The sequence below is a fragment of the Anomaloglossus baeobatrachus genome, chromosome 3, assembly GCF_048569485.1.
Source record: "Anomaloglossus baeobatrachus isolate aAnoBae1 chromosome 3, aAnoBae1.hap1, whole genome shotgun sequence".
Taxonomy (NCBI): Eukaryota; Metazoa; Chordata; class Amphibia; order Anura; family Aromobatidae; genus Anomaloglossus; species Anomaloglossus baeobatrachus.
Window position 1 is genome coordinate 472,853,391 of NC_134355.1, and position 19,918 is coordinate 472,873,308.

At 47.9% G+C, this 19,918-nt stretch overlaps 1 protein-coding gene across 4 annotated transcripts in view; it reads right to left on the reverse strand.

Annotated features, from left to right (window-relative positions):
- MFN1 (mitofusin 1) overlaps positions 1 to 19,918 on the reverse strand; it is a 60,027-nt gene that overhangs the window by 1,043 nt on the left and 39,066 nt on the right. For all 4 annotated transcript variants that reach the window (XM_075340601.1, XM_075340602.1, XM_075340603.1 and 1 more), the window contains exons 9-17: positions 19,180 to 19,247; positions 13,332 to 13,453; positions 6,155 to 6,281; positions 5,153 to 5,257; positions 4,565 to 4,667; positions 3,391 to 3,617; positions 3,128 to 3,280; positions 1,651 to 1,847; positions 1,356 to 1,490 (exon numbers count right to left, since the gene is read on the reverse strand). In XM_075340601.1, coding sequence (XP_075196716.1) covers positions 1,356 to 1,490; positions 1,651 to 1,847; positions 3,128 to 3,280; positions 3,391 to 3,617; positions 4,565 to 4,667; positions 5,153 to 5,257; positions 6,155 to 6,281; positions 13,332 to 13,453; positions 19,180 to 19,247 — 1,237 coding nt within the window. The remainder of the gene's footprint in view (positions 1 to 1,355; positions 1,491 to 1,650; positions 1,848 to 3,127; positions 3,281 to 3,390; positions 3,618 to 4,564; positions 4,668 to 5,152; positions 5,258 to 6,154; positions 6,282 to 13,331; positions 13,454 to 19,179; positions 19,248 to 19,918) is intronic.

Consider the following 19,918-nt stretch of genomic DNA (forward strand, 5'->3'; position numbering starts at 1 on the left):
TATACAGTGTCACACAATGATGCTGCAGACACACTGTCCTTCCTATGAGCTCTGTGGCCATTGCATTTTGTCGCATGCGTAAAGCGTCATCAGTGGAATGGGAATGGGACACAGCCTGAATTATATTTTATGCTGCTTCCCATTCCCGATGATGGGGGAATATTGATAGAGTGTAGACTAGACCTTATACATATACTCTACTGTATAAGGTGGAGCATAAGCTGGGCGATTAATCAAATTAGATACGTTTTCAATTGGAGGTCAGCACCAATGTGATTTTTGCTAAAATTCTATCTCTGCTTCGCCCCTTCGGGAGAGATGGAGAGGGGGAGAGAGAGGGAGAGAGGGAGAGAGGGAGAGGGGGAGAGGGAGAGGGGGAGAGGGAGAGGGGGAGAGGGAGAGGGGGAGAGGGAGAGGGGGAGAGGGAGAGGGGGAGAGAGAGGGAGAGGGGGAGAGGGAGAGGGAGAGGGGGAGAGGGAGAGGGGGAGAGGGAGAGGGGGAGAGGGAGAGGGGGAGAGAGAGGGAGAGGGGGAGAGAGGGGGAGAGAGGGGGAGAGAGGGGGAGAGAGGGGGAGAGGGGGGGAGAGAGGGGGAGAGGGGGGGAGAGGGGGGGAGAGGGGGGGAGAGGGGGGGAGAGGGGGGGAGAGGGGGGGAGAGAGGGAGAGGGAGAGGGAGAGAGAGAGAGAGAGAGAGAGAGAGGGGGGGGAGAGAGGGGGAGATTGAGAGGGGGAGATTGAGAGGGGGGCGAGAGGGGGAGATTGAGAGGGGGGAGAGAGGGGGAGATTGAGAGGGGGGAGAGAGGGGGAGATTGAGAGGGGGGAGAGAGGGGGAGATTGAGAGGGGGGCGAGAGGGGGAGATTGAGAGGGGGGAGTGAGGGGGAGATTGAGAGGGGGGAGAGAGGGGGAGATTGAGAGGGGGGAGAGAGGGGGAGAGGAGAGAGGGGGGAGAGGAGAGGGGTGGGAGAGGAGAGGGGGGGGAGAGGAGAGGGGGGGCAGAGGAGGGGGGGGGCAGAGGAGAGTGGGGGGGAGAGGAGAGTGGGGGAGAGAGGAGAGGGGGAGGAGAGGGAGGGGGGGGGGAGATGGAGAGGGGAAGAGAGAGAGCTCCCTCTAGCAATGGATGACCTGCCATCTGTGGAGATAGTGACAATACTCTGCTTATCTGCTCTGGCCGCAGTGGCCGCATATTTCTATTGATTGGTGTTGGCTGCCAGGTGTTGGACCCTCACCAATCCCACACTGATGGCCCAAGACATTAATAGATTTATGATCACTGCATTCCAGCAATGTCAGTGAGTCGACTAATAACCCTTAACAAAGAGAAAGGCTGGGTCACTAATGGAGAAAGCACAGGAATACCTTAGGACCTTAGCTTGGCTCTGAACTAGCTCAAGCTGCTGTATTTCTTCAGACTGTTTGTTAATAGATTCCAGTAGATCCCTTTGGGTAACATTCACTTGCTGACAGAGTCTGGTAAAGATGTTGTCAAGCTCCCTAATAAGAAAGAACAATTCCAACACATCAGAAAATGCAGGCTACGGTAGTGCGACAGGTCTCTACCCACAGTGATAAATCAGGTTTTCATGAGACTGCTATCCGAACACATTTTATGGAGAATCCATTGTGGTAAATTTACCGGCACCATTGCACTCACTTCTGCACTTGGTGGCTGCAGTTTGCGCTGGTGATGCTAACTATCAACTGCAGTTTCTGGGCAGCGTAGTTTACAAACTGTTTCTTGAACGTCCTTTCCTTTGCCCTTGTGGTCCACGTCAGCCGCTCGTACATATATAAGCTTCCATATGCTAGAGCCGAGCAGGCAATCAGCTTCCAGCCCACCGCTCTCCAGACCTGCAGACGACATTACACAAGCTTAATACCATGTGGGGAGGACACTGCACTGATGAAGCCTACATCTTTGGATCCAATTTCAAAAGTACATGCCGAGGAAGAGATCAGCACAAAGGAATTCAATCATTCTAACACTATTCTCAAAGGATTATTGCACCTGGAATGCAAATGTGTGTGCTGGTGAACTTTATTCTTTATTTTTATATAAAACAGGCGATTAAGCAGTCCACCGAGTAACTACTACGAAATGGGAATGTTAGAAGATGTAAACATTTAGCAGCAATTTTTCAAGTAAGATTTACAAACCATTATTCTAGGGACCAATTCAGTGTTCAAGCAATTTTGGTGAACTTATATATTGAATAAACCCAAAAGTGATACCATTTTAAAACCAGCGCCCCTCACCATATTCTAAACTGCTATTAGGTAATTTATTACTCCTTCAGCTGCTTTTCAGGAATTATCACAAAATAGAATGACCGGAATGAAAAATTACATTTTTACCACTTAAAATCTTGCTAACTTCCGAGCAGACCCCTATAGCTGACAGACCCCCCAAGGCCATTACTTGGCCTTGGCAACAATCAGGATTGCACAATAGTGATTTCAATGTGCTGTTAAAGATGGAGCCCAACCACTGTTAACCATCTAGATGCCGATGTCACTAAAGACAGCAGCATCTAAGGGGTTAAACAGCCAAAGTCGTTGCCATCACCAATCGTGGATGATGATGATGCTACAGGGTGTCCGATATAGTGTACAACTGCTGTCAGAGGGTGATATTCTATTATATCTCAGGTAAAAAAAAAAATGCAGTGGTGATCATTAAAGGGTTAAAAAAGGATATAGATTATATATATATATTAGATGGAGATATATATATAGATATCTATATATATCTATATATATCTATATGTGTGTGCTGCAGCAGTTATCCCGTCACTATCAGATCAATCCATTTAGACAAGCAGAACCACTGCAGATTTATTCGGTTAGAGATGTAATCAAATTCCATAATATATTATGGAATTTGATTACATATCTAACCGAATAAATCTGCTTGTCTAAATGGATTGATCCGATAGTGACGGGATAACTGCTGCAGCCAATCATGATCCTCAGCAGTCTTGTGCCATACGTGCAGGCTAATAGATGGTTGGCATGTCATCACCACATTGGGATCACCAGGGTATTTATCATAGATGGAGAACCCTATTAATGCTAAGCTGTCCTGTGGCTTGTGCCTTAGGGTTTAACACAGACACAGTATTATCACTTACCACCCCTCCGACGATTAGGACACCCATAGATCCTCGTGATGTCAGGGATGCCAATCCAGACATCACTGTAACCATGAGCTCGTCTTGTGATAAAGCATCAGGCGTATGGGCAGGGTTGCAGGACGTGGTGGGGGTGGTTACAGGCCGAGGTATCTTAAATTAAAAAAAATATATAAAATTAAGGACAAAGAAGAATTTCCTACAATAAGAATACTTTGTTCTTTATACATTTGTTCATTAAATAATGAGTCAACTACACAAACCTGAAAAACTGGTTCTGCGAGTCCTAGCAACATGCGAGCGTTTTTGGCCCCTAAATAGCGATTAACAAGCGACGTCCAACCAAAAGTAAAGCGAAACTCAATGTCTTCCTGGAAATCACAGCACAACTTTTCACAGTTTAAGTTATAGCTGAGATCGAATTTCTTGCATGGCAAGCACGAGCTATATTCACTTTGGACAGCAGATGGCAGCAAAGGTTTTAAATTTTCTATACAAAAAAAAAAAAAAAGTGAAAGATATTGAGTATCGCTAGAAAGCAGTGATGGATCCCACAACGCCACGCAGAAATATTTCTCATATTAATACAGATTCTGAGATAGAAAGAAAAACCTGTTATAATACAAGTAACAAGACATTTTATGATGAAGGCTTCCCTTTAAGGCTAAGTTCACACTTCCGTTGTTTTGCATCAGTCACAATCCGTCGCCTAGAGGAATTACGGTATCCTGCAAAATATTTTGCAGGAATCCTGTTTTTCCCCATAGACTTCTATTAGTGACGGATTGTGACCGATGATGCTGCGTTGCATCCGCTGCGTCGTGGTCAGTCGTTTTTTAACTGACCGCCGGGCGGGAGCAATGCAGCCTGTAACGTTTTTTGAGCAGCGCAATCCGTAGGATTTTGCTGCGCATGCTCTCTCTGGCTCCCTGCACACGTAACCAGGATATACATCGGGTAACCAAGCAATGCGCTTTGGTTAGTTACCCGATATTTACAGTGGTTACGGGTGCAGGGAGCCCGCGCTAAGCAGTGTACGCTGGTATCCAAGATAAATAACGGGTAACCAAGCAAAAAGTGCTTTGCTTTTAGTTACCCGATATTTACCCTGGATACGTGTGCAAGGAGGCCGACACTTCCCCACTCGGCTCCGCCCCCTCCCGCACTCCGCATGTGTACACACACACACACACACACACACACTTGTCCCCAGCCCTGCAGTCCCCGCAGCACTGACGTCCTGAGCTCCACGGCCCCGCTCGGCTCCGCCCCCTCCCGCACTCCGCAGGTACACACGCATGTAGACACACACACACACACGTCCCCAGCTATGCAGTAAATAAGTGACAGCTGGAGGTTACCTATGTCAGCAGGTAAATAAGTGACAGCTGGAGGTTACCTATGTCAGCAGGTAAATAAGTGACAGCTGGAGGTTACCTATGATGTCCTCTTGTGCTTTATATATAGAAGAGGTCACAGCGGAAGAACAGCGGTCTGCCAGCTTCCTGCCCATTCCTTTCTCTATGTGCGCATTCAGTTCCTAAAGATTCAAGAACGAAATGAGAAGTCGTATATTCTCCATGGTTGAAAATCAATGTCACATTCTCACAATACACAGAAAATAAGATTTTCAGACAACCCCTTCAGTGCCATCTACATGAACTTGAGTTCCTGTTGGTCTGGAAGGAATCCACACTGATAATTTAGGTCCTGCTGGTTGGTGCTCTTTAAGTGTCCAACCTTCCCCAGAGGGTTTCATTATAGAAAATATCATTTAGTGTACAGTATACATTTTGGAAGCGCCATCTATAGTAAAGTGTGGATTTGATACCAGCTTGGAGGAGGCAAAGAAAAAAAAACAAAAAAGCAAAAACCCCACTTTGTCAGTTGGGCGAATAGATCCCTAGAGAGAAGTTTATACGCGGTGAGCTTCCTCATTGTACACACTGAAGGTCGGCCTCAGACACAATGTGCACAGGGCCTATAGCATATAGACATCTATATACTGCGGGGATGATGGCTTACATTCTTATAATGCTTCAGAAACTGTGGCAATGGGTGGAAGTCTCCATCAAACTTGTCCACTAGAAGGGAGAGGTGGCAAATCTCATCCATCATGGCTTCCGAAACCTGCCAACATAAAATGACAGTGCACATGATCCACAGCTTCATTGCATCAAATGACAGTAACTTTTTAACAAAGTTCTTAACGATCATAAAAACCATGGAAAGCAGATTTTATTTTTTTTTTTAGATAACTACTAGGATGCAAGCATTAAATACTAGCACTTGTCCATATGTATGTAACATCCATGAAAGGACAGATTTTCATGGAATCTTGGTGCCACAGAGACCTCGTTCTGTGCATTCCTCTTAAAGGGTACATACATTTTTCAAAATACTATTTGGTTCCATTATGAGCATACACAGAAAGGGGCATTGGTTGTACAGTAGGTCCGGAGCACTGCTATAGAGTGTTCTGTGTGATCACTGCTGTTCAAGACTTCCTTAGTATTGTACAGGTGATGCCTTGATAATGATTCAACGCTAAGGAAATCCTTAAAACATGACCTGTTGAGGGCATAAGGACCGGAGAATGGGAAATACTGTTCTAAGGTAAAACCATCTTCTGTTCATGTCACACAATTCGAAACGTGTTTTCGTCTGTACTTTAAAGAGTTGAGTACAGAGCCCCCGGCCACCCACAGTACCATGGTATACACCCGCAGGATAGCCGGACGCTCGGCCACCCACAGTACCATGGTATACACCCGCAGGATAGCCGGACGCTCGGCCACCCACAGTACCATGGTATACACCCGCAGGAAAGCCGGATGCTTGGCCACCCACAGTACCATGGTATACACCCGCAGGATAGCAGTCCGCTCGGCCACCCACAGTACCATGGTATACACCCGCAGGATAGCAGTCCGCTCGGCCACCCACAGTACCATGGTATACACCCGCAGGAAAGCCGGACGCTCGGGCAAACATGAAAATATCCCATACATGTGAGACAAGCCTCACCTGTTTATTCACTATGTCAGTTATGTATATGATTCTTTTCCGGACATCTTCAGAAAGGATCTTCATCTGACTTTCTATAAACTGTAGCCTGTCCACTTGGTATTCTCGGTTTTCTATTGCATTCACCCTGAAAATGGCCACACACCTCAAATGTCAATATCCACTTTTACCAATAATGCAGAGAGAAACGCTCAATGCATACTGGCTAAATGGTCTAACAATACAGTAAACGCTAATGAAGCAGAGTTCCTACTCAGAGGGGTAAGATGTTCAGTTACATAAGTTAAAAAGCAACAAATGCCCATCAAATTCTGCCTTTAAAGAAGGGAATTTTGTTTACTTACCGTAAATTCCTTTTCTTCTAGCTCCTATTGGGAGACCCAGACAATTGGGTGTATAGCTTCTGCCTCCGGAGGCCACACAAAGTATTACACTTTAAAAAGTGTAACCCCTCCCCTCTGCCTATACACCCTCCCGTGGATCACGGGCTCCTCAGTTTTGGTGCAAAAGCAGGAAGGAGAAAACTTATAAATTGGTCTAGGGTAAATTCAATCCGAAGGATGTTCGGAGAACTGAAAACCATGAACCAAAAGAACAATTCAACATGAACAACATGTGTACACAAAAAAACAACCAGCCCGAAGGGCACAGGGGCGGGTGCTGGGTCTCCCAATAGGAGCTAGAAGAAAAGGAATTTACGGTAAGTAAACAAAATTCCCTTCTTCTTTGTCGCTCCATTGGGAGACCCAGACAATTGGGACGTCCAAGAGCAGTCCCTGGGTGGGTAAAAGAATACCTCAATAAAAAGAGCCGAAACGGCCCCCTCTTACAGGTGGGCAACCGCCGCCTGAAGGACTCGCCTACCTAGACTGGCATCTGCCGAAGCATAGGTATGCACTTGATAGTGTTTCGTGAAAGTGTGCAGACTAGACCACGTAGCTGCCTGACACACCTGCTGAGCCGTAGCCTGGTGCCGCAATGCCCAGGACGCACCCACGGCTCTGGTAGAATGGGCTTTCAGCCCTGAAGGAAGCGGAAGCCCAGAAGAACGGTAGGCTTCGAGAATCGGTTCCTTGATCCACCGAGCCAAGGTTGACTTGGAAGCCTGCGAACCCTTACGCTGGCCAGCGACAAGGACAAAGAGCGCATCTGAACGACGCAGGGGCGCCGTGCGAGACACGTAGAGTCGGAGTGCTCTAACCAGATCCAAGGAGTGCAAATCCTTTTCACATTGGTGAATTGGATTAGGGCAAAATGAAGGCAAGGAGATATCCTGATTGAGATGAAAAGGAGATACCACCTTAGGGAGAAATTCCGGGACAGGACGCAGAACCACCTTATCCTGGTGAAACACCAGGAAGGGGGCTTTGCATGACAGCGCTGCAAGCTCAGACACTCTCCGGAGTGATGTAACTGCCACTAAAAAGGCCACCTTCTGCGAAAGATGTGATAAAGAGACATCCCGCAGCGGCTCGAAAGGTGGTTTCTGAAGAGCCGTTAGCACCCTGTTAAGATCCCAGGGTTCCAGCGGACGCTTGTAAGGTGGGACTATGTGGAAAACTCCCTGCAGGAACGTGCGGACCTGCGGAAGCCTGGCTAGGCGCTTTTGAAAAAATACGGAGAGCGCCGATACTTGGCCCTTGAGAGAGCCGAGTGACAAACCCTTGTCCATTCCGGATTGAAGGAATGAAAGAAAAGTGGGTAAGGCAAACGGCCATGGAGGAAAACCGTTATCAGAGCACCAGGATAAGAAGATTTGCCAAGACCTGTAATAGATCTTGGCGGACGTTGGTTTCCTGGCCTGTCTCATGGTGGCAATGACATCCTGAGATAACCCTGAAGACGCTAGGAGCCAGGACTCAATGGCCACACAGTCAGGTTGAGGGCCACAGAATTCAGATGGAAAAACGGGCCTTGTGACAGCAAGTCTGGGCGGTCTGGAAGCGCCCACGGTTGACCCACCGTGAGATACCACAGATCCGGGTACCACGACCGCCTCTGCCAGTCTGGAGCGACGAGAATGGCGCGACGGCAGTCGGACCTGATCTTGCGTAACACTCTGGGAAGCATCGCCAGAGGAGGAAACACATAAGGCAGTCGAAACTGCGACCAATCCTGAACTAACGCGTCCGCCGCCAGAGCTCTGTGATCCTGAGACCGAGCCATGAATGCCGGGACTTTGTTGTTGTGCCGTGACGCCATGAGATCGACGTCCGGCGTTCCCCAGCGACGACAGATCTCTCGAAACACTTCTGGGTGTAGAGACCATTCCCCCGCATCCATGCCCTGACGACTGAGAAAATCTGCTTCCCAGTTTTCTACGCCCGGGATGTGAGCTGCGGAGATGGTGGAGGCTGAGGCTTCCACCCACTGCAGAATCCGCCGGACTTCCTAAAAGGCTTGACGACTGCGAGTGCCGCCTTGGTGGTTGATGTATGCGACGGCAGTGGCGTTGTCCGACTGGATACGGATCTGCCTGCCCTCCAGCCACCGATGGAAAGCCAATAGGGCTAGATACACTGCCCTTATCTCCAGAATATTGATCTGAAGGGAAGACTATCGGAGTCCAGGTTCCCTGAGCCCTGTGGTGGAGAAAAACCGCTCCCCACCCTGACAGGCTCGCGTCCGTGGTGACCACAGCCCAGATTGGGGGTAGGAAGGATTTTCCCTGCGATAGAGAATTGGGAAGGAGCCACCACTGAAGAGACGTCTTGGTTGCAAGGGAAAGAGAGACGTTCCTGTCGAGGGAACCCGACCTCCTGTCCCATTTGCGGAGAATGTCCCATTGGAGTGGCCGCAGGTGGAATTGCGCGAACGGCACTGCCTCCATCGCTGCCACCATCTTCCCCAGGAAGTGCATGAGGCGCCTTAAGGGGTGTGACTGACCCCGAAGAAGTGATTGCACCCCTGCCTGCAGAGAAAGCTGTTTGTCCCGCGGTAGCTTGACTACCGCTGACTGTGTATGAAACTCCATCCCGAGGTAAGTCAGTGATTGAGTCGGTGTCAACTTGGATTTCGGGAAGTTGATGATCCACCCGAACTGCTGGAGAGTCGCCAGAGCGACGGTAAGGCTGTGTTGACACGCCACCCGAGAAGGTGCCCTGACTAGGAGATCGTCTAAGTAGGGAATCACCGAGTGGCCCTGAGAGTGTAGGACCGCCACAACGGATGCCATGACTTTGGTGAAAACCCGTGGGGCTGTCGCCAAGCCGAAAGGCAATGCCACGAACTGAAGGTGTTCGTCCCCGATGGCGAAACGCAAGAAGCGTTGATGTTCGGGTGTGATCGGCACGTGGAGATAAGCATCCTTGATGTCGATCGATGCTAGGAAGTCTCCTTGTGACATCGAGGCGATGACCGAGCGGAGAGATTCCATCCGAAACCGTCTGGTTCTCACATGTCTGTTGAGTAGTTTGAGGTCCAGAACGGGACGGAATGATCCGTCCTTTTTTGGCACCACGAACAAGTTGGAGTAAAAGCCGCGACCACGTTCCTGAAGGGGAACGGGGATCACAACTCCTTCTGTCTTCAGAGCGTCCACTGCCTGAAAAAGTGCGTCGGCCTGAGCGGGGGGCGGAGAGGTTCTGAAGAAACGAGCCGGAGGACGAGAGCTGAACTCTATCCTGTAACCGTGAGACAGAATGTCTCTCACCCATCGGTCTTGAACATGTGGCCACCAGGCGTCGCCAAAGTGGGAGAGCCTGCCACCGACCGAGGATGCGGCTCGGGGATGCCGAGAGTCATGAGGAGGCCGCCTTGGAGGCAGTGCCTCCTGCGGCCTTTTGGGGGCGTGACTTGGACCGCCACGCATAGGAGTTCCTCTGGCCCTTCTCCGGCCTGCTGGACGAAGAGGATTGGGGCTTGGCGGAGGGACGAAAGGACCGAAACCTCGATTGTATTTTCCGTTGCTGAGGTCTCTTAGGTTTGGACTGGGGTAAGGAGGAGTCCTTTCCCTTGGATTCCTTAATAATCTCATCCAATCGTTCGCCAAACAAGCGGTCGCCAGAAAATGGCAAACCGGTTAAGAACCTCTTGGAGGCCGAGTCTGCCTTCCATTCGCGCAGCCACATGGCCCTGCGGACTGCCACAGAGTTAGCGGATGCCACAGCTGTACGGCTAGCAGAGTCTAGGACTGCGTTCATGGCGTAGGAAGAAAAAGCTGATGCTTGAGAAGTCAAAGACGCAACTTGCGGAGCAGAATTACGTGTGACAGCATTAATCTCAGCCAGACAAGCTGAGATAGCTTGGAGTGCCCACACGGCTGCAAAGGCCGGGGCAAAAGACGCGCCTGTGGCTTCATAGATGGACTTCACCAGGAGCTCTATCTGCCTGTCAGTGGCATCCTTTAGCGATGAGCCATCTGCAACCGATACCACAGATCTAGCCGCCAATCTAGAGACTGGAGGATCCACCTTGGGACATTGAGCCCAACCCTTAACGACTTCAGAGGGGAAGGGATAACGCGTGTCAGTGAGGCGCTTAGTAAAGCGCTTGTCCGGAACCGCTCTGGGCTTCTGGACAGCATCTCTGAAGTTAGAGTGATCGAAAAACGCACTACGTGTACGTTTGGGGAACCGAAACTGGTGTTTCTCCTGCTGAGACGCCGACTCCTCTACAGGAGGAGGCGGGGGAGAGAGATCCAACACCTGATTGATGGACGAGATAAGATCATTCACTAAGGCGTCCCCTTCAGGTGTATCAAGGTTAAGGGCGACGTCAGGGTCAGAGCCCTGAGCTGCGATGTCCGCCTCGTCCTCCAGCGAGTCCTCAAGCTGGGAACCCGAGCAGCGTGAAGAAGTCGGGGAAGATTCCCAGCGAGCCCGCTTAGCCTGTCTAGGACTGTGGTCCGGGCAGGAGTCCTCCACGTGAGACCTAGGGCCCAACCTGGGAGCGCGCTGCGGCGCGGACCGAGAGGGGCCTGGAGGCGACGATCCAACAGGGGCCGGGGCCTGTGTAAGGACCGGTCTGGACTGCAAAGCTTCTAGCAGCTTGGCAGACCATTTGTCCATAGACTGAGCCATGGATTGTGAAAGTGACTCAGAGTTTCTCAGCAAAAGAGGCGAACTCTGTCCCTGCCGCCTGGACAGGGGGAGCAGGGGGGTCTACATGATCCGAGGGGCCCACTAGTGACCGAGGCTCCGGCTGAGCAAGCGAAACAGGGGTCGAGCATTGCTCACAGTGAGGGTAGGTGGAACCCGCAGGTAACATAGCCCCACAAGAGGTACAGGCCGCAAAAAAACCCTGTGCCTTAACAGATTTGCTCCTTGTGAACGACATGCTGTTGTCTCCTAGAATGATCACTGAGGGTATATGGGCAAAAAAAGGGTATACAGCCCGACCGAACAGAAATTATATATATATATATATACACGTATCTGTTTCCGGCACCCTAGGGGGACCAGCACCGGGTGACCGGTGTGTCTTACCGACCGCTAAAAAGCGGAGTGTGTGTCCTCCAGATTCCCTGCCTTAGGTCCCCCGGAGCTGCAGAGCTCTTCACTGAGAATCCTCCACCGGCAGAATACCAAAAAATGGCTGCCGGAGCTCTCAGGGGAGGAGTGGAGCCGTGGGCGGCGCCAGGAAAGTGCGGGAATCTGGGGTCCCCACAGTGATCAGTGAGGGGGGAGGAAACATACAGGATGCTCCGGCCCTCACATCCGACGTTAGGTCGGCAGTCCCGCCCTTACCCCTGACTGGCAGGCCCGGGGGCGGGATTTTTGCGACTAGGCCGCGATGAAGCCGGGGACTAAATTTGAGACCGCACCCGACAAGCAGGCACGGTCGGCGCGGAAGTCCGCCGGCCTTCTCAATTCAGCAGCTGCCGCAGCGTCCAGGAAGAAGGTGCGCTCCCTGCACAGTCCCCAATGGGGACACAGAGTACCTTAGAGTTGCAGGGCCCGGTCCCTGAGGTTGAATAGACTCCGGTCCGGCAGATTCCCACAGGGGCTGCGGAGGGAGCACGGTCCCAGTAAATGGATGACCGCTCAGGATCCCACTTCTCCCAGAGCCGCTAAGGGATGGTGAAGGAGACGGCATGAGGCTCCGGCCTTTGTACCCGCAATGGGTACCTCAACCTTAACAACACCGCCGACGTAGTGGGGTGAGAAGGGAACATGCCGGGGGCCCCGTGGGGGACCTCTTTTCTTCCAACCGACATAACTAATATGAGAATGCATGAGTGGATGTGTGCCTCCTTCCACACAAAGCATAAAACTGAGGAGCCCGTGATCCACGGGAGGGTGTATAGGCAGAGGGGAGGGGTTACACTTTTTAAAGTGTAATACTTTGTGTGGCCTCCGGAGGCAGAAGCTATACACCCAATTGTCTGGGTCTCCCAATGGAGCGACAAAGAAAATTATTTATACCCTCAATACCAAGTCATTAGGTAAGCACATAAAAGCTGTTATAGTGTCAGCCATTACTATCTCTTGTGGTAGGGCATTCCACAATCTGTCTGCTCTAACTGTGAAGAACCCTTTCCTATATTGACATCAGAACCAACTTTCTGCCATACATAACAAATACCCTTTGGTACTCTGTAAGGTCTCTGGAAGGAATAAACCATAAGCCAGTCCTTTGTATTGACCACATAAGTATTTATACTAATGTAAGAGATATCTTTTGAGGTATAATTTTCCCAAGCTAGACCAAGCCCAACCCCTCATTATTCCATCACATGCAATAATCTAATTGCCACCTTTGAACTACCTATAAGGTTTCCAATATCTATAATTTCTAAATGTGGAGCCCAAAACTGAATCCCATATTCCAGATGCGGCCTTACAAGTGATTTATAGAGGGGTAACAATACGTTGGGATCACGGGATCTAATCTTTTTATACACCCTAAAATCTTGTTTGCTTTAGCAGCTGCTGCTTGACATTGAGTACTGCTGCTCAGCCTATATGTAACCAGAATACCCAAGTCCTTCTCCTGTTCTGTAGTCCCGAGTTTACTTCCATTTAATGTATATGCAGCTATAGGATTACTCCGTCCTAGGTGCATTACTCTACATTTATCAACATTAAATCTGATCTGCCAAGTGCTTGCCCATGCGGATGTGGCGTGGCACAGTATCAAATGCTGGCTGATCAGCTCATCCTTTTACGACTGTCCCTAGTTTGGTACTTCAGACCCCCTTGTGCTATACAGAGAATAGAAAAGCAGATACGCCTACCTTTTATCCGCAGCCTCCACGTTAATGGCATCCATTATAGCTTTTACAGTGTCTGTAATTTGCTTAGCTCTGATAGTGTGCTGCTCAAACTTTGTTTTCACTGCTGACTGCGAGATACATTCCTGTGGGGCCCAAGTCACAACACATTACTGTGATCCCATCCAAACCAAGGCAGGAATAGCAAAAGGCAGATGGCACCAGCCGATGCCCGAGGAAAGGACTTGCTGCTGCTTAAATAAAGCTCAAACCAAAGAAAACATGGCAGAATCCAACAGAAACATGAAGAATGATGAAACAGCAAGCTTACGTCCCCTCCTACGCTGCATAGCACAGTAATGTGTGTTCGTACAAAAGAGAAAAACAGAGCTAATACAAAAAGATGAATGAATGAACGAATAAATAAACAAATGAATTTATGAACGAGGCATAAGATGATGCAAGATATAAAACCACTAAGAACAATCATCCCTGACCTCCTACCCAGACCGGCAACTTTTGCCATTTTAATGCCAGTTCCTTAAATGTTTTGAAACGTTTGTGTTGTCAAGTGTGAGCAGCATATTATTCATAAATTGACGGCACAAATTACTACATGGATGTACTCCGGTCCTGGCTGGAGTACCTGACAGCTTAAACATGGGGTTAACATCGCCTATTGAATTTGGTGCATCTTCCACCAAAGCACTGTTCAAGACCGGGGTGCAGAAAACCAGTCTGGATGATGCCATTGTTTGCAATTTAGTCTTCTGCATATTTAAAGGGGTTCCCACAAACAACTGATTTTAACTCAAAAGATATTGGAATAATAATGAAGATGATTTCCACAATTGGATGTGTTTTAAAAAAAAAAAAAAAAAAAAAAAAAAAAAAAAGTTCCTGTGCTGAGAATCTTTAAAATGTGCCCATGCCATGTACGGTGTAATGTCAGTGTGACTGTACAGGGACATAGTCTGATCATACCTCAGACCATGTCCCTGTACGCCCAGACACATCCATTACACAGTACATAGCAGGGACACGTATCTCAGCGCAGGAACATTTTTTTTTTTTTTTTTAAACCCATCTAATTGTGCAAATGTTTGTTCTTCCAAGATCTTTCATGGGGAAACCTATTTAATGGTAAGTAGCTATGCTCGGGTTGTTATTTAGACTAGAATACATGCTCATGCCCATGGTATCCAGATAATTCTACAGACTCCTCTCTCACGCCGAGTTTATATGTTCAAAAGGACCTAAAACGGTCCCCATACACTTCTTCTCCATGTACATGAATGCTTGACTAAGAGTTTACATGTTCTCTCTGGGGTAATACACTACCAGTCCCATCTGGAGAATGAAGGGGTCCCAAAAGAGGCCCCTACACCCATAAGAAGGTTGGAAGGTTTGGCCAACTACACTTAATATGCATGGCAAGGTTAAATGTCTCAGCCGTCAATTATCTGGCTTGTAGCACAGCTCAGTATTTGCATAAACAGCAATTTTGATAAGGGAACAGGAATAAGGCCCATACTTTTCTAGCACCAAGTAATAGAAACGGGCAAAATGTATCAGACACTGGCTGCATGTATCCAGTTAGGCATGTTTGACTCAAACGCTGCTGTGTGCTAGTGAAAACATACTTTAAAAGCAGTCAGGAACGGAGCTACACGGGTGACAAGTTGGACAGGTGGGCCCTGGCGGCTCCTCCCCACCCAATGCTTGTGAATGATAGGTGTCGCCCTGTGTGCGTGTATAGGCAACATTGTCACTCCAGAGCAGCGCACAAGGAGAAGCCACTGGAGACCAGCCTATGTGACTTGGCACCCATGCAACTTGGTTCCAGTTTTTCTTTGACCTGCTGCAGTGGTTTCAGAGTGTAACATACCTGGCTGGAATCATACAGCCAGTGCCTGTGGTTCGGGCAGCATGTATCTGCTATTGGGATCCCTTTAAATTGATTCTGTTGATAGGTCAGGAAGTAATCAGACCTTATGAAGCTTTTCTCATAGAAAGCTCTGGACAGCTCCACTTCAGAATGAAAACTTGTGACAGAGGACCTGTACTGAGGATGAGAAGAAAACTAGAAGAGAACTGCTGTGTGAAAGAGGAGCATGTGCCCGGAGCTGCCCTGTGCCCAACACTAAGTAGATCTAGATATTTCAGTTCTTATTCTGATCACATAAAGTTAACATTGTTTTTTGGGTTACACATCAGTGGCTTTGTTGGGGGCTTCTGTCTGAAGCCCAGAAAAAGGGGATTAAGGCAAAACCGCCAAAAGAGATAGTCACTTTAATTAGGCAGCTAGAAGTCATTATGTGCTCTGTCTGGTCTGTTTTAGAAGCCCCGATGTAGTCACAGATATGTGGCCCAATCGCAATGTGAGCATACCCTTATGACAAAATGATCTAGGTAATGTCCACCCCTCAACAATGAAATTAGTACACCAAGAAGTCATGGAATTATGGAAATCACAGGATCAATAGACCTGTTTGTGTCATGCAAATAGTGAAAAAAAGGAAAAAAAGGAAACAACATTTTGAAAACATCTCCATACTGAGTGTGAGCTCCGACACAGAAATACACACTCTTACACGCCTTGTCATGTCAGTGAGGTTATCAATGATTGTCTGAGAAATACTCTGCCATGCTGACTGCACTTGGTGAAGTAAATCAACAAGGTCCACTGCTGGCAGTTCCTTTTGTAATTGCCAACTAATGATGTCCCGGATTTGCATGATGGGAGAAAAGCATAGGTGGTTTAAAATGAAGTCAATCCAGACTACCACCCAGGGCCCCATGATTAGATTGTCCTCACTATACTTGTGGCTCCTGGCTAGGAGCCTTCCTGGAGCTCTGCTGCTGGCCTACAGAACAGCAGTGCAGCTCCAGGAGAGCTCCCATTGCCTCTTTTGTAAAGCGTCAGAGTGATAATGTTATGCTGAAGGGGAAGGGGGGGATGACCATGGCTACTCTTAATCCACCCCTGTAGACAAGTCTTGTGACGCAGCAGCCCAGGGTAGCACGTTTACAGGTTTAGGCAATACAGGCTCACAGCAACATGCGTAACATGCAGCATGGCATTATCATGTGGAAAAATGGCTTCTGAGACAGTGTAGACTGGCTGTACCATTGGTTCCACCACCAAATCAATGTAACACTGAGCTGTTCCTGTAATGAGGACTACCAAACATTATGCCATTCTTTACCAAAATCCTGGGAGTGGGACTAGTGTGAAGTTCACTTGTGAAGACCTTTTGTGCTGCTGCTAATGTAGTCTCATCAAATTCAAAGAATGGCATTTGCACATTGGGTTACAAGTCAGACGTCCAGCTATCGTTTTCCTTTGACCCAACACCCCCCATACGCAAAAGGATAACATGGTGTAGGGAAAGAAGGCAATGAGGCTGGAATAGAGGTCTATCCTCTTCAGAAATGAGTCCTACTTTTGCTTTGGGTACAATGATAGCCGGAGATTGCCCATTTGGCCCCCAACCAATGCTAGGAAGAGGCAAGTGTCCAAAGAGCCAATAACAAAAAAAAAAAAAAAAGCCGCACATTGCTTGTGTGAACTGCTTGTGTGGTCTAAGGCCCTGTGGGCACTGGAAAAAGGAATTTTGTTAAGAAAATTCCGCAGGCACTGAAAGATTACTGCACCTGTGGAAAAAACGCACCGAAATCCGCATGCATTTTATTGCGTTTTGGTGCGGTTTTTCCGCGGGTTGGTACATGTGTTTTAATGCATTTAATGCAATAAAGCACATTGGAAAAAAACAACAAAAAAAAACCCCATTTCCTTCTGAGATAGAAGGATAGATAGAAGGATAGATAGAAGGATAGATAGAAGGATAGATAGAAGGATAGATAGAAGGATAGATAGAAGGATAGATAGAAGGATAGATAGAAGGATAGATAGAGTTCCTGTAAGGACACTGCAGTTCTCACGGTCGGTAGTGTGTTCACATTACCGACCGTGAGAAATGACCTGTGGTTACCTCTGCAGGCTCGTTACGAGGCTGCATTCTGTACAGTGTGTCAGTCGTGGCTGGATGCAAGCGTCGTGGGACCTTGGTGGATTACGCCGGAGCTGTGTGTTGGGAGGGGTGTAATAAAGGGGTGAAAGAAGGGGCTTTTTTGTGTTTTATTTAAAATAAAGGATTTTTCGGTGTGTGTGTGTGTGTGTGTGTGTGTGTGTGTGTGTGTGTGTGTGTGTGTTTTTATTCACTTTACTTACAGGTTAATCATGTAAGCTGTCTCATAGATGCTGCCATGATTAAGCCTGGACTTAAATGGAAGCGATCCGCTGCCATTTAACTCATTACCTGGATTGTCACCGCTGATATTCTCGGCTGCGGGAGGGGGCATTAACTCTGCCCCTCGCTCTCCCCAGCCTGAGAATACCGGGCCGCTGCTGTGTGTTTACCTCGGCTGGACGGTAAAAATACATCGGAGCCCGCGGGTTTTTTTATATGTACGTTTGATTTGTATGTGTATTCTATATGTCTGTGTGTGAGTGCGATATGTGTTTTTACTATATGTCGGTGTCTGATATATGTGTGTTTACTTTCTGTACGGCTTCCTCTTCCTGTCATAATGACATAACTTCCCTGCAAGACGCAGGTAGTGATGAACATTATGTCCCGAAAACGCGAAATGCCGCAGGGAATAACTTAGGAAAACGCAGTGAACCGTACAGAATTTGCTGCCTGCGTTATTCCCTGCGGGATTTCACGATTACATTACAGTCAATGGAGTGAAATCCCGCAGCTACCTGCGGAAAAGAAGTGACATGCAATTGTTTTTGCTGCGGGAATCCCGCAGCAAAACATGCAGCTGTCAAATTCCGCATAGTGAGCACAGCATTTTTTTTCCCCATAGGATTTGCTGGTGATTCACTGCAGAGATGTTATGAACATTTTCTGCAGCAAAACATGCAGCAAATCCGCAGGAAATCCGCGGCAAAATCCGGCAAGTGTACACAGGGCCTTAATGTGCTACCATGGCCTACAGAATCTCAGGACTTGTCTCATACCGAGCACATCTGGGATGTCACTGTTGGCACTTGTATAGGAAGATGGCAGCACCAGACATTGATGATTTGTGTGCTCAAGTGCATTTAGCGTAGCAGAACATTCCTCAGACAATCATTGATGGCAATCAAGGCTGTAAGTGCATAGATTTGTGTGTCCGTCGCTCACGCCATACTGAATAATTGAGATGTTAAGAATTTAAAACATTTATTTTTCCTCATTTGCATACCATTAACATGTCTATCGTCCCTGTGATCGCCATAATTCCACATCTCTTCCCTCTTGGTGTTGCAATTTCAATGCTGAGGAGTGTATAAAGCCTGTTTAGGTGTAAAGACAATACTACAAACACAGAATTCTCACTGGAAAAACAAAAATGTAATGAAATGGTTAAGAAAGCAGAAAAGTAAATGAAACTGGTTATTGTCCCCCAAAGAAGTGAATCTAGGGGTCAGCAATGATGAACAACAGGTCGAAAGGTTAGCACACAATGCTAGAGCTAGATTAGAAAGGAACGGACAAGGAGGAAGAACTAGAACAGGAGAGAGGTTAGTAACCGCAGGAAGCACATGACAAATACACAGGCTCATCTAGGCTCCAGACATTCCCCCCTCTACAAAATAATATGCTTGTAATGATCCAGAAAGTGAGCAGACATTAGCTTTCCATTATGACAGAAGTAAATAATTCCTATTGACAATTCAAGCCAAAACTAGGAGCCACAAGACGTGATTTACTAAGGTTAGTTTACGAAGGTTAGGTTATTTACTGAGGGTGGACCTGCAGGAATGGCCGATGGACCCAATTATAGGAAGGTTTTATACTAAGGGGTGAAATATTACCTCAAACAGTTTTTCAAATTTCTGGAACTCCAAGAACCTTATCTGAAATCCCTCAGCAAGAGCTCCACCTAGAGAACAAAAGAAGATACGGAAACACTATGGTTTTTGTCGAAAGATGTTATACAACCGGTCTACACCTTCCACCCAAAGTTCTTTCATTGTCCATGGAAAGAGGTTTACGGCCAGGCCTGGGTGGAAGCTCAGCAAGAAAACGATAATCCCGCTCTGTGCACCGGTGGTAAACCCAACACAGTCTGAAGACTGCTGGAAAAGTCAGACGTCTGCCAGGCCCACATCCCTACACTGAAGTGCCCTGAGGTTGAGGTGATCACTGCTACAAACATATGAACCCAATTCCATTTTCTGACAAACCAAAGACAGCCTATGACTGATCAGCACCACTGCAATCCATTAATAGGAGCGAAACTTATAAAAAGCACTTTGGAACCCATTTGCAAATGAGACTTAAGACCTCGATATGATCAAGCAGCTTTCTGGCGCAAAATCGTTTGAAAAGTATGAGGTGCATAACACTAGTGACTTTTGGTATTTCTCTGTCGTTTCATTGGGGGACACAGGACCATGGGTTATGCTGCTGTCACTAGGAGGCTGACACTAAGTAAACAGAAAAAGTTAGCTCCTCCCCAGCAGTATAACCCCTGAGCCGGAGGCGGGCTCAATCAGTTTTTTGCTTAGTGTCGTAGGAGGCTGATGTGGGCCGACTGGGCCCCCTTCAGCC